The following is a 13,724-nucleotide window of genomic DNA, read 5'->3' as shown; positions in this document are numbered from 1 at the left end:
GTATGTGAAAGGGCTCTTGTGGGATATGAATGGGATGTATACTTAGTGTGAATGGGGCTCTGTGTGTGAGCGTAAATAGGAAAGTGTCACAGGAGGATTTATGTCTCCCCTTGTGTGTGTATAAATACATAAGCATGAATACATACATGTGTTGCTTATGTATAACACATAGATGGTACATCAAAAATATGCTTTATATAGTGCATATTAAATTAGTCATGTTTAGAAAACTAAGTTTGGAAAATATTTTAGTAACACTCAGATATTCTTTTCTTTCTGCTGAAGAATACTATGAAGAAATGTACATTAACCAACTCAGTTTGGCCTATTGCTTCAACAAACCTGAAGACAGGTGGTTAAGGAATTACTTCTATGAACAATGCTATAAAACTGCTCAACTGATTATAATTGATGGTGGGAAGAGAGAAGCTGAAGCACATTCAAATATGGGCCTTGTTTATGAGGAACAAGGTAGGTAACTTACAGTTTATATCATTGAAGCAAAAATTATGGTCAGGGTTTCTGGAAAGAAAGGCAGTGATTGTAGTGCAGAATATAGTATCTTATCCACCATCTAGCAGTGTGAGTATATTTCTGAGAATCATTAATTTTCACACTCTTGCAGATAGAATTTGAAAACTTGTTTGATTTCTCTAAAAAAACAAAACCAACCATCACAAACCCACACACACACCAACAAGCTAAAATTTGAATTTCTAGTGATCAACAGTAGGACTATTAACATAACACTCTCCCTCCTTCCCCATCTCCAGGAATGTGCCAGGAGTCCCAGCTCTTCTTTTGTAGTCTCTTATTGAGTAGGCGCACATTTGCTGGGAAGTCAGGAACCAGAGGTTTCCACCAAGTGCGCACTCACAACACACACTCAATGACTTCAGCCAGAGATTGCCCAAGATTTGTGACCTAGGACTGAAGTTGGGTGGAGAAAATTGTGCTGAAGTCTGGTTGGCAGCATTCAGACCACACACCCATGGGGAGCACACACTGGTAACCTCTGTCGTGATCCAGAGTACAATCACACCAGTGAGTGATGCGCCTGCACAGTAGCCTCATGGATGGAATACACAAGATTCTTGTGGCATTCCAGCTCCGCCCATTGTGCTTAGCATGACCATTATTGTCAGAAGTTGGAGCACTCAACACTCCGTTCCTTTCCAACCACCACTGCATTGTCCTCAATTAACATTGCTCCTCATTTGGCTTGATTTGTATCTAGTGAGACAGAAGGAAATAAATTTTTAATTTCTTTTTTTAAAACTTGGTCTGGACTTGTTTATTCTTTGGAGTACATTGGTTTGTTTTAATTTTTCGGACTTGTCGGTCTGGCTTCTGACTTGGCCTTTCTTGAGGAATAGTAAGAAATTTTTCCAAGAGTGTTGGGCATGCAGTGCAAAATTACCTGATCACCATGAACTATATTCACTTTGCTTAGCGGAGAGCCATAACATGAATGTCTCTGAAATTTGTGTCTCATTCTCTTGCCAAACTAAGAAAAGTAGGGAGTGCCACCAGAGAGCAGCATTATACGAACAAGCTCTTTGTTCAGCTACCCCAAAGCCTAAATCCCCTTCATCATTGTCTGTGCTGAGCTCATTATTGACTGCTTTGGTACAGCCCATGGCTGCTTTGGACAAGCTGATAACAAAATTGATGCCCAGAGGGTTGACCTGTTCAGTTTCATCAACTCTGGCATCGATGGCGGGAAATCTCTTAGCACTGAAGTAGGGGTGTGCAGAACTTGTTCAAATTGAACCTGGTTCTATTCGAACTGGCCTGGTTTGACCAGTCCAGCTTGAACTGGACTGGCCTCCAAAGAAGGGGGGAGGTCTGAATTCAGTCTAAACCAGCCCAGTTCGAATCAAACCGGTTTGACCCGATTCAGGTGGCTATGCTTATAAAGAGAAATCCAGTGAGTATTCCCCTTTAAAAGCAAAGGGGATCCCTAACTCTAAAGGGGTTCCAGGGGTGTGTGAAAGGACACCTTAATGATGGTGTGCGGGCAACTGCCCCTCTAGGCCCCACCAGCACTCCCCCACAGCAGTGGGGGCCAGTGGGGAAGATCAAGCAAATGGCCTCCCCCCCCCCAGTGAAGAAGGTCATGTATGGAGATTATGCAGAGGCAGGAGGAGTGCAAGCAGGGTCTAAAGGAACTGCCGCCACACCAACTCAAGGAAGGTGCCTTCTTACCCTGACCCTCAAACCCCATTAAAGTTAGAGATCCCCTTCGCTTGTAAAGGGGAATTCTCACTGGATGCCGCATTACAAGCATAGCCACCCAAACTGGGTCAAACCCTCTAGGCACGCCAGTGTCCCCCACCCACCCAGCAGCACGGGCCACCTGACAGCCCACTCTGCTGGGGGGGAATGCTGGCAGGGCCTAGAGGGGCTGTTGCAAGGAGCCGCTGCTGCTGCCATAACTGCACTGCCGTCAGTAAGGTGCTTTCTTGCCCAACCCCCACCTGCCCCTCAAACCATTTAGAGTTAAGGATCCCCTTTGATTATAAGGAGTACCGCCTTAGGAAGGCTAGAAAAACGAGGACCCAACAAGATGCCCTATTCAGAGGAGGAGATAGAGGATCCCAGAATCAAACTCCAACTACACAGATTATTTCAGTTCCTATTCATAAATGCATTCTGGTGTGTTTCCAACTGTATCTATCACAGTCACAGCACAACAGACTGTACCAAATGCACATACTCATCTGGTTACGTCGATTTCAACTCTGTTGGCTTCTATGGTCTCTACCCTTCCTCATCCTGTGCAGGAACCTGTGGCGAAGGGAAAGACCAGTTGGTGGTGATATATCTGATGCTAAATATACAGTAGCTCCCCTTCAGACTCTGGGAGGGATTCAGTACAAACAGAGAATCCATCCAGTCCCTCTCAAGGCGAGAATATGGCTAATTTATCTGCATCCCTAACAGAAGAGCTCAAGACTTACTTAGCATGTACAAGTTCTGGAGATAACTAAAAATTTAGGTTTAGGGGTCAAACAGCAAAAGCCTGAAGTTAAGGATCCATTCTATGATTTTGTGTTAGCTTCATCTTCAGCTTAACCATCAGCTTTGCCGATGCATCCTGTGTTGATCCAGGCAGTGAGGTGTGTGTGCTTCTACTACCTAGCTTCTACCCTTGACTTCCAAAAGGCTTGAGAATTTTCATAGGATACAAGAAGATGAACGCATTTTCCTATTTAAACACCCAGATAAATTTTGTGAGGTCAGTACTTAAAATGGTACTGCAGTGACATTACTCTACCCTTCTCCTGGGGCAAGCTTCTTCGACATCCAGAAGTGTCATTGTACACTGGATCACAACAAAGATAAACAGTTTGCTGTAATGACCGGCCTTGGCCGACTGCCCAGCAGCTGCGAAAACCACTCTTTTCAGAGGAGAAGGGAGAGCTGACAGACAGGAACGGAGATGGAGAGTAGTCACAAACGTTGCCAGAAGTCAACACTGGGAATTCCACAGGATCAGGGGTAAACACAAATTGTGGTCAGACAACAACAAGCAGGTCCAGATTTCCAGGTCAAGTTTGCCCACAGTAAGGCTGGTCACCACAGACATTGTGCCCAGCACAGACCCAGCTTTCAGGCTGCTCTAAATAGGCAGTGTGCGGAGAGCCCTGCCCATCACTGCAGCTGGGCCTTGTCAGGGAGATGCAGCTGGATCAGAGCTGGAACACCTGTTCCTTCTGGCCAGCCTCTCCAACCTATGGCGTTCCTCCCTCTGAGCCTGTACTCTGGCCAAATGTCACTGTTGAGGATCTGGGGCAGGCACCTCAACTTCAGCAGCCTCAGAGGCTTCATCAGGAGGAGGGAGGGAAGGAGGCAGAGGGGCCTGCAGCCTGGCAGCTCTGGCTCTGCTGAGTCAACCGGAGTTTCAGCCTGCTCTGGATCTTCATCTGAGGAATCCTCCTCCACAACCCCCATGGGAGTCATCACAGTTGCTTACCTGTAACTGATTATCTTTGAGTGATCTGTGTACATTCACATGACTCTCCCATTTGTCCCCATTGCATTAATGTACTTTGCCAGTCTCACCAGGATATTATTGGAAGGACTGCTCAATACCACTGGGCAGTCATTCAGAAACCAAGTGTTTCTAACAGACGCTGTTCTGTTAGGGATGCGAAACAGTCATGCTAAGCACGATGGACAGGCCTGGAGCACCCCAAGAAGCTTGAGTATTCTGTCTGTGAGGCAACTGCGCAAGTGCATCACCCACTAGTGTGAATGTACACAGATCACTCAAAGATAATCAGATACAGGTAAGCAACCTGTTTTTCCTGGCTTGCTGATTACTTGGCAATCATGTGAACCCACCCATTGTAGGGATGCCCCTCAACAATTTCAAATCTATATTTTTATTTTAAGTTGTTCTCAAGCTAGAAGGAGCAGTCCAGATTAGTAGTACTTCAATGACATAATTTGAGTTTTTGTGTTCATAGAACATTTCAAGGAGTAACATTTTACATGGGCTCTTATTCAAAGTCCATATTGTCATGTGTCAATCAGCACAAGAAAATATTGCTTGTATTTCTAGTCTGCTGTGGCTAGACAATTGTGTATAAGGGCAAAAACTCATCAAGAGCTTGCTTGATTTGGTGTCCTTGATTTTTCAACTTCACTTTGCCTTCCAGCCATTAAAAAATGAAACTGCTCTAAGAAAAGAATATAAAAATTAATATCTTCAAAGCCTCTTGCTGAGTGTGATTCACTATCCATATCTTCCCACTCTGTTTAATACATCATATGGGAAAGATAGGTTGATACTTAAATATCTTTAAAATTGTGGCAACAGTGAGAAAACCATAATATATTTTTTAAAATGCTCATGTGTATAATGAAACCTCCCTAGGAAGGCTACAGACATTGCCACGTATCTGTTATACATAGATTACTGTTTGTGGTGTGGAGTCTGACATAAGCAGAGGGATGTTAGGGATGCACCTAGGTAATTTTGGAACGTTGACCTAAAGACTTTTGGAACACACACACACCCTGCCCCCACTGCAAGTTAAGCATAATCCCCCTACACAGACAGACACACCATGACACACACAATATTTTTAACACGTGGGTTCCTGAGGGCGCAAACAGCAACTGAACTCACAAGAATGTAAGACTATAAAACAGGTATATTTATGCAAATGTGCATTAGCAGAAACATCTCCACACACAACTTAACATATTCCCATCCCACATATTTCTTTCCCCACTTCCCCCTCTGTCTCTAAAGTAGTGGTCATGCTCTGCACCTGACATAGGTCACAATCATGCGTGGCTACCCGGCATAGCGCAGCGACCGCTTGGCACAGTGTGGCAACCACACCACCCAGGACAGACTAAAGAGGATTTGGGGCCCCTGGGAATGTGGAGGCCCTGGACTTTGGCCTGGAAGTTCAGGGCTAAGAGCACCTCTGAGCAAGATCTATATTTTATTAATATTTATTTTCACAAAGAAGTGAAACATTGTTAAAGAAGATGGGGGGGCTTATTTGCTCTGAGGGAGTAATTTGTGGCTGGAGTATCTATAGAATTATTTCACTTAATAAAAGTGAAAGGAATCCAACCACAAGGTTTAACTGTAGAAAAGAATTAAAGGAATGTGGATTGCAGAACTAACCATTCTGTATAGGTTAGTTCTTTCACTGTCCACAATATGCAACACAGGAGAGCTGGATCAATTTACTTCAGCAAGGAGTACCTTTACAATGCAGACGGTACACTTTCACAGGGTGAAAACTTGGGATGAATAAGTTAATTTAAATCATTAAATTAATTAAATCTTATATTACTGTAATATACAATTTAACTTATTTAACTAATACGTATATTAGTTAAATAATTTAAATCATATATTATTGTTAACTATATTTTTCTCATACTCCATTGCTTCCTTTTACCTTATAAGGCATTGGGAGCAGATGAACAGATGTAGTAGTAAGTAGTAATCTTTATTACAGTCACAAACCAGAGAAATCACAAAACAGTTGAAGCCGCCGTTAGTCCTTCCAGCCTAGTATTGTATTTGAACTAGCAGCAGCCCACCCAGGGTTTCAGACAGGGGTCTTTCTGAGTCCTATCTGGAGATTCCAGGGATGAACCTTGGACCTTCTACATGCAAAGCCTATGTTCTACTACTGGCCTTTCCCAATGGGATCCAGTCCCATTGAAGTCCATGGGGTGGAAATCCTTCCACATGAGGCATAGCAGGGTCTCACTTTACTCTGGTCATAATATAGCATATTAGGAGAGCTACAGCAGGTAGCATGGTGGAGCCACTCCACATTTTTTGCTCTCTGTTCATGGAATAAGCAGGATTGCAGCTATTGATAATAAAGAAGTTATAAAGACATTTTATATTTTGTAACGTATTTATGAGAGAATCAATGTAATACACTTAAGTACAATCTCATAAGCATCCGTTTTAAGTCTTGACAAATACTAAAAAGTTATAGGGAATAGCCAAACCAAAACTTGAAGTTTACTGAAAGCTGAACACATGTGAAGCCTCATATTTCATGCCACAGGCCTCCCAAGGAAAGTTGACACAATAGAGTAAACATGGTATGTGTCGCATTATTTTATCTTGTTCATTCAACTTCTAGTCCACTTCTCAGCAAGCTCCAAAGCAGGTTGACTTTGTTTCTTGTTTATAAGTGTCAGTATGCGGCCACGGATGTACATTGATGCTAGTCACAATGCATAAACTTGCCCCAAAGGCATAGTTTAGCAGAGTAGTAGGGATGTGCACAGAACCGGTTCAGTGCTCCTTTTCTGGAGCGCCAAACCAGTTCAAAATTCCAGCGTTTGGGGCAAGGGGGTTCATGTAAGGAGCAGGGAGATCTTCCCTGCCCTGCCATTCCCCCCCCCCACTGATGCTCTGCTATAAAGTGTGGGTGTGGGGCTGCAGCGTTCCTCCTTGCAGCCCCATTCAGCATCACCATGCAAACGGCCGATGCACATGCATGTGCATGCAATGCGCACACGTGTCGACTATTTGCGTGGTGCCAAACGGGGCTGCAAGGAGGAACAGTGCAGCTCCACACCCACGCTTTTTTGCAGAGTGCCGATGGGGGGGCGGGCGGGTGGGAAGCTGCAGGGCAGAGATGGACAGGTAAGAGGCAACCTCCCTGCCCCTTAAAGGAACCCCCCGCCCTCCCAGGAGTGCACAGAACCGGTTCCATGCAGATCCCTACAGAGCAGTTTTGACATTCAGGCAATCCTGGTTTGCCACTATAAATGAGGAGGGATAAATGTGCTACAAGTGCAAAGTTTTTATATCATTCTCTTGTGCTAATGTTTTTCACAGGGTTTTGTCTAGTTTTAGACAAAATCAGATGTTATGTCTTATTTGCAGTCAATCTTAAAATTTCATTTTCATTTTTGAGAGCTGCTACCAAGCACATTATCCCCCACCCTAACACTGTAAGTGCTTCATCATTTCAGTTACCTTAAAACTTATAACCCTTTTAATTAGCCAGTAAAGCTTGACTTGAGAGGTCAACGTGAGAGTTTCTTCCATATGTTAATGTGGAATGTCTTTGACACTAGTCCATTTCCCCACCATTCCATGGCCAGAGGGAAGCACCCATAAATCCAAAGTGACAAGTCTGAAGAGCAGAGTGATTGAAAGACTTATTAGATAATTTAGTTCATCTCTGTGCAAGCACAGGATTTTGCTTCCCAGATAAAGGATGTAATCTTATTACACTGGAATAATATATTGCTATAGATATTGAACTGACAGTTATTAGCTTCAATTGATTACACATTGATTATTTGTATCTTCAATTTAAATGGGTACTTTATTAAAATTTACAAATAGCACTGGTATAGTCTATGACAAAGATAGATAGACAGACAGAGACAATGGTCATCATATTAGTATTAACGAGGCTAAAATACATGTGAGCATAGTGAGAGCTATACTTTAGTGGGAATCTTATACTATTTTGCATCTTGTTACAGAAACGGAATCTTTGTTACTATCATTGACCAGATAAGAGGTACAAACATAGTAATAACATTTTAAAAACACATTAACTACCACCATAGGTGTCAATATACCAATAACCCCCCAAAGATCCAATAATAATAACCTAAAACATAATTATATAAAAGATAACCTAAATACACAGCTTTAATATCTCGTTATAATTAGCTATTAGCAACAGATAAAAACATAAACTAGGGAAAACATTCATTGCATTGAACATTTTTTATCCACCCATCCCCTTTTTTTATTTTTTTAGCAGACTCTAAGCATACATCTGCTAAAACCTTCACTTGGATGCATTCAAGTATAGCTGAATCAGCCCAGTTTGTTAGCGCTTTCAGCTCTCTGGCTAGTACACAAAAATGATCAATAGTGTGTTACAATTCTTTTTTGTTTGTTTATTTGTTTGTTTGTTTGTTTTAACATAGTGTCAAAATTCCTAAGAAAATAGTTGAAAGCTATTTTTATAAGAAAGATAAATATAACAATAAAAATGTGGTGAAAGCATTTTTGTTACAACTCATAACATTTTACGCCTAATATAGTAGATTAGTGGCTTGCAGCTAGAGATTTGGCTGATATGTCCCAGTCGATATTATCTGAACTCCATCTTCCTCAGGCTCTGCCCATCTTTTTGAGTTCCCTGGCTTACAGTTTTGAATGTTTGCCTCTTCATGTCATTGATGCCAGCAGCCTAGAATATCTCCTGTGCCTAGCCCATGGGAGGAAATTTTCCTTCAGCCCCACTTTCTCATTCTTACTTTAAGTCATCTTACTGACTATGTCTCTCCCTTTCCTTCAAGGCATACACTTCCTCACACCTTTCTTCTAAAGAACCAAGAGATTCTGTGGAGTATGAATGGGGAGAAGAAAGGAGTGCCACTGCTCTTTATTGGTGATGAAGCTGCGAGGAGTACAGGGCCTCACAAACTTTGAGGAGTATGGGGCAACTTAAGCAGAACAAGGCAGGAATTTACAAGATGGGTATTCTCATCCTGCCCAACTACTTGGCTGCCTTGCATGCGAGGCTGTCCCTCTTAAGAAAATTGGGAAATGGGCAGTGAAGGAGGATGCTCTTGTTTGGGATGCATAATCAATATGCACTCTGATCCTTTTTCTCAACAGCAACTCCCTTGTCCTCATCTGCAAGGAGGCCAACGGGGATGGAGACAGCTCTGTCATCTGTGTGGATGTGTAAGCCCAGATCATTTCTGCCTCCTCTGGAATGAGTGCAAACCCTCTCTTCCTAAGAGTTGGGAGTCCAAGGAGGAGGCAAATAGCAGTGTCCCAGGACAACACAACATTTGCCTTTATCATAGCAAGCCCAGGAAGCAAGCCCATCACCCCACCTGCTCTTGCACCACCTTGACTCTGTCTTTTTACCTCTTCTCCTTAGACACATCATCTTCCCCCCACCCTCACCTCCAGCCTTTTCCTTTCTACTACCACCCTCTTTCCAGGGATGGGAAACAGTTTATGGGATCACTAGTAGTGCTACAGGAAGGAAGGGATAATTGCATGCTTTGAATGATCCCATTCTGTAGCTCCATTACTAACACATATTCTGTTCCTCAAGAGGCATTATTGCCACAAACATAATACAATACTGATACCTTAGAATCATTATTAACTGATAATTTGCTAAATGTTATTGGCTATGTACTTATATATATTAATTAGTTATAAATGTATATTTGATGCTAAAGAGTCAAAGTTCAAATCTTCGTAGTGGAAAAGTATAGGCTTTGATTCAGAGCTGTACGTCCATGTATTATGGCTGTATGCATGCATGCATGCATGCCTGTGTGTGTGTGTGTGTGTGTGTGTGTGTGTGTGTGTGTGCAAAACAAAGCTTTTTGTTTTAAAAGTGCCTCCACAATTAATCCCCTGCTAATTGATCAAACAGGCACCTATTAAAAGTGGTGATTCTCTTTATTTAGCAGGGAGAGAGCAACTGGCCCTAACCATCCCCAGTGCAGCATCCCTCCAGTGGCTGTTGCTGGTGTCTGTCTTACCTTTCTTTTTTGGATTGTGAGCCCTTTGGGGACAGGGAGCCATTTATTTATTTATCTCTATGTAAACTGCTTTGGGAACTTTTGTTGAAAAGCAGGATATAAATATTTGTCGTATTTGTATTCTTCAGAACAGCCAAACTACTCCTTGAACTCCACTGCTCACAAGAATAGTATAAAATTCTTAAAAATAAGGAGACTGGTAAAAAGGAAGCTGAAAGGGAAATTCAGGAGGGTCAAATCACTCCAGAAAGCATGGAACTTATTTAAAACCACAATACTAGAATCTCAGTTGGAATGTATACCAAGAAGGAGGAAAGGTACCACCAAGTTCAGGAGGATGCCAGTATGGCTAACAAGTAGAGTCAGGGAATCTATAAAAGGGAAGAAGTCCTTCAGAAAATGGAAGAAAGGAAAGGTTGTGCCATCCAGTCGGTGTCAACTCTTGGTGACCACAGAACCATGTGGTTTTCTTGGTAGAATACAGGAGGGGTTTACCATTGCCATCTCTCACGCGGTATGAGATGATGCCTTTCAGCATCTTCCTATATCGCTGCTACCCAATATAGGTGTCTCCCATAGTTTGGAAAACATACCAGCGGGGATTCGAACGAGCAACCTCTTGCTCCCTAGGCAAGTTACTTCCCCAGTGTGCTTTTAGGTGGCTCAGAAAATGGAAGTCCTGCCCAAATGAAGAGAACAGGAAGGAACATAAACTCTGGCAAAAGAAATGCAAGGAGACAATAAAGGATGCAAGAAGAAAGTATGAGGAGCATATAGCTAGAAGTTTCAAGAGGAACAACAAAAGGTATTTAAATGTATCAGAAGTAGAAATCCTGCCAGGGAGGTCGTTGGCCGCTTAGATGATGAGTGCGTGAAAGGGATTATTAAGGAGGATATTGCAGAGAAGCTGGATGAGTTCTTTGCATCTGTCTTCACGGTGGAGGATACTGACCATATATCCTCTCCAGAATTGAGCTTTTCAGCTTTAGTGGCTGAAGAACTGGGCCAATTTCAGGTGACAAGGGAAGATTTTCTAAACTGTCTTGGAAAAAATAAAAATTAACAAATTGCCCGGTCCAGATCGCATCCACCCAAGAGTTCTGAAGGAACTCAAATGTGAAATTGCGGATCTCCTAATAAATATATGTAACTTGTCCCTACAATCAGGCTCTGTACCAGAGGACTGGAAAATATCTAATGTGACTCCGATTTTCAAAAAGGAATCCAGGGGGGATCCGGGAAATCAGAGGCTGGTCAGCTTAACTTCGGTGCTAGGTAAACTGATGGAAAGCATACTTAAGAACAAAATTGTTAAACATATTGAAGAAAAGGCCTTGCTGAAGGAGAAACAGCATGGCTTCTGCAAGAGTAAGTCTTGCCTCACTAGCCTTTTGGAATTATTTGAGAGTGTCTACAGGCATGTTGATAAAGGTGATCCGGTTAACATAATATACTTTGACTTACAAAAAGCTTTTGACAAAGTTCCCCACCAAAGGCTCTTGAGTAAACTTAGCAATCATGAGATAAGGGAACAGGTTCATTGGTAACTGGTTGAAGGATAGGAAACAGAGGGTAGGAATAAATGGACAGTTTTCACAATGGAGGGAAGTAGGAAGTGGGGTTCCCCAGTGATCGGTACTGGGACCAGTGCTCTTTAACTTGTCCATAAATGATCTAGAAGTTGAGTTAAGCAGCGAAGTGGCCAAATTTGCAGATGATACCAAACTTTTTCAGGTAGTGAAATGCAAGACGGATTTTGAGTAGCTGCAAAAAGATATCTTCAAACTGGAGAAGTGGGTGACAAAATGGCAAATGTGGTTCAATGTTGGCAAGTGTAAAGTGATGCATATTGGGGCAAAAAAAACCAACTTCACATATACACCAATGGGATCTGAGCTGTCAGTGACTGACCAGGAGAGAGATCTTGGGGTCGTGGTGGACAGCTCATTGAAAGTGTCGACTCAGTGCGCAGCAGCTGTGAAAAAGGCTGATTCCATGCTAGGAATAATTAAGAAGGGGATTGAAAATAAAAATGCTAATATAATGCTGTTATACAAATCTATGGTGCAGCCACATCTGGAGTACTGCGTACAGCTTTAGTGACCATATCTTAAGAAGTATATTGTAGAACTAGAAAAGGTGCAGAAGAGGACAACCAAGATGATCAGGGGTCTGGAGCACCTTCCTTATGAGGCTAGGCTACAGCATCTGCGCCTCTTTACCTTGGAAAAGAGGCGATTAACAGGAGACATGATAGAGGTGTATGAAATTCTGTATGGAGTGGAGAGGGTGGACAGAGAGAATCTTTTCTCACATACACAACACTACTACTAGGGGTCATCCCATGAAACTGAAGGTTGGGAAATTTAGGACCAACAAGAGAAGGTACTTTTTCACCCAGCACATAATTAATCTATGGAATTCTTTGCCATGGGTTGTGGTGATGGCCACCAGTTTGGATGACTTTAAAAGGTGTTTAGACAAATTCATGGAGGACAGGTCTATCAGTGGCTACTAGTCTGGTGGCTGTGGGCCACCTCCAGCCTCAGGCATGATGCATCTCAATACCAGTTTCAGGGGAGCAACAGTAAGAGAGAGGACATGCACATACTTCTTGACTGTGGGCTCCCCAGAGGCATGTGGTGGGCAGCTGTGTGAAACAGGATGCTGGTCTAGATAGGCCTTGTGCCTGATCCAGCAGGGCTGTTTTGTTCTTAAAAGAAAACCCAGAGGAAAATCCTTGCAGCGGTTGCCCTATGAACTATTCTTGCACTAAAGTTTCAAGCTTCTTTCTGAATTAAGTTTAGAAAGCAGTTTGGGATGCTGTGGGAACAGTTTCTGAAAAGGAAACTCTCTTTTTTAAAAATTCCGGTACCCATTTGGATCATAATTAGGTCCCATTCCTAAAGTCTAATATATCTTTAAACAAGGCTGCAAATGAAAATTATTAAAACTTCAAATGAATTATTTCATTGCTTTTTTAAAATTCATTTTCCCACTATTCTCTTTTAAGTCTGTTACTGACACTGCTGCTTGTATTTTACCTGTCTATTTCCATGGTACTTTAATTATTTACTGCTTAACGAGTAGAACTGAGATGAAGCTTCATTCAAAGCTGCCTTCACCCCAAAACTTTCTTTTTCTTTTTCTTTTTTTGCTCATGAGCTTCACAAGGTGTTGTAACAGTTCATTTTCACCCAGCCCAGAAGCCTCAGAGTCTCTTGCTAGGGATGTGCAAAAAGGTTCGACCCCGATACCCCCTCCCCGATACCCCCTCCCCCGTTCAATCCAACCCCAGACCAACCCCACCACCGATGGGGTTAATTAATGGGGTGGGTTCATGAATGTTTAGAGGTCTTTAGGGGGGAAATAACCTTTTCAGCCCTCCATGGGGTTCCTGGAGGTGGCAGGAGGGGCCCTTGGGGGTCTCCCTTCCCCCCGCCAGCCTTCTATGTGCCCCCCAAGAGCCGGTTCAGCCGGCTCTGCGCCTGTTCGGGCGGTCTTCAGCCGGTTTTCGGCCTTCTCCCGTCGGGGTGGCAGCCATGTTGGGGGCACGCCACACAGAGGCCTATTGCTCAGGCACCCAGCCCCCAACATGGCCACCACCCTGCCGGGAGAAGGCCAAAAACTAGCCGAAGACCACCCGAATGGGCGCAGAGCTGGCCGAACCGGCTCGGGGG

The 13,724-nt window shown here is 43.1% G+C and overlaps 1 protein-coding gene across 7 annotated transcripts in view; it reads left to right on the top strand.

The window, feature by feature from the left end:
* The window catches only part of TTC29 (tetratricopeptide repeat domain 29), a 195,116-nt gene that overhangs the window by 43,237 nt on the left and 138,155 nt on the right, over positions 1 to 13,724 (top strand). For all 7 annotated transcript variants that reach the window (XM_053257260.1, XM_053257261.1, XM_053257258.1 and 4 more), the window contains one exon: positions 286 to 471. In XM_053257260.1, the coding sequence (XP_053113235.1) occupies positions 286 to 471 (186 nt within the window). The remainder of the gene's footprint in view (positions 1 to 285; positions 472 to 13,724) is intronic.

This window comes from Hemicordylus capensis, chromosome 5, assembly GCF_027244095.1.
Source record: "Hemicordylus capensis ecotype Gifberg chromosome 5, rHemCap1.1.pri, whole genome shotgun sequence".
In the NCBI taxonomy this organism is placed as follows: domain Eukaryota; kingdom Metazoa; phylum Chordata; class Lepidosauria; order Squamata; family Cordylidae; genus Hemicordylus; species Hemicordylus capensis.
This window is presented reverse-complemented; position numbering and strand designations above follow the sequence as displayed.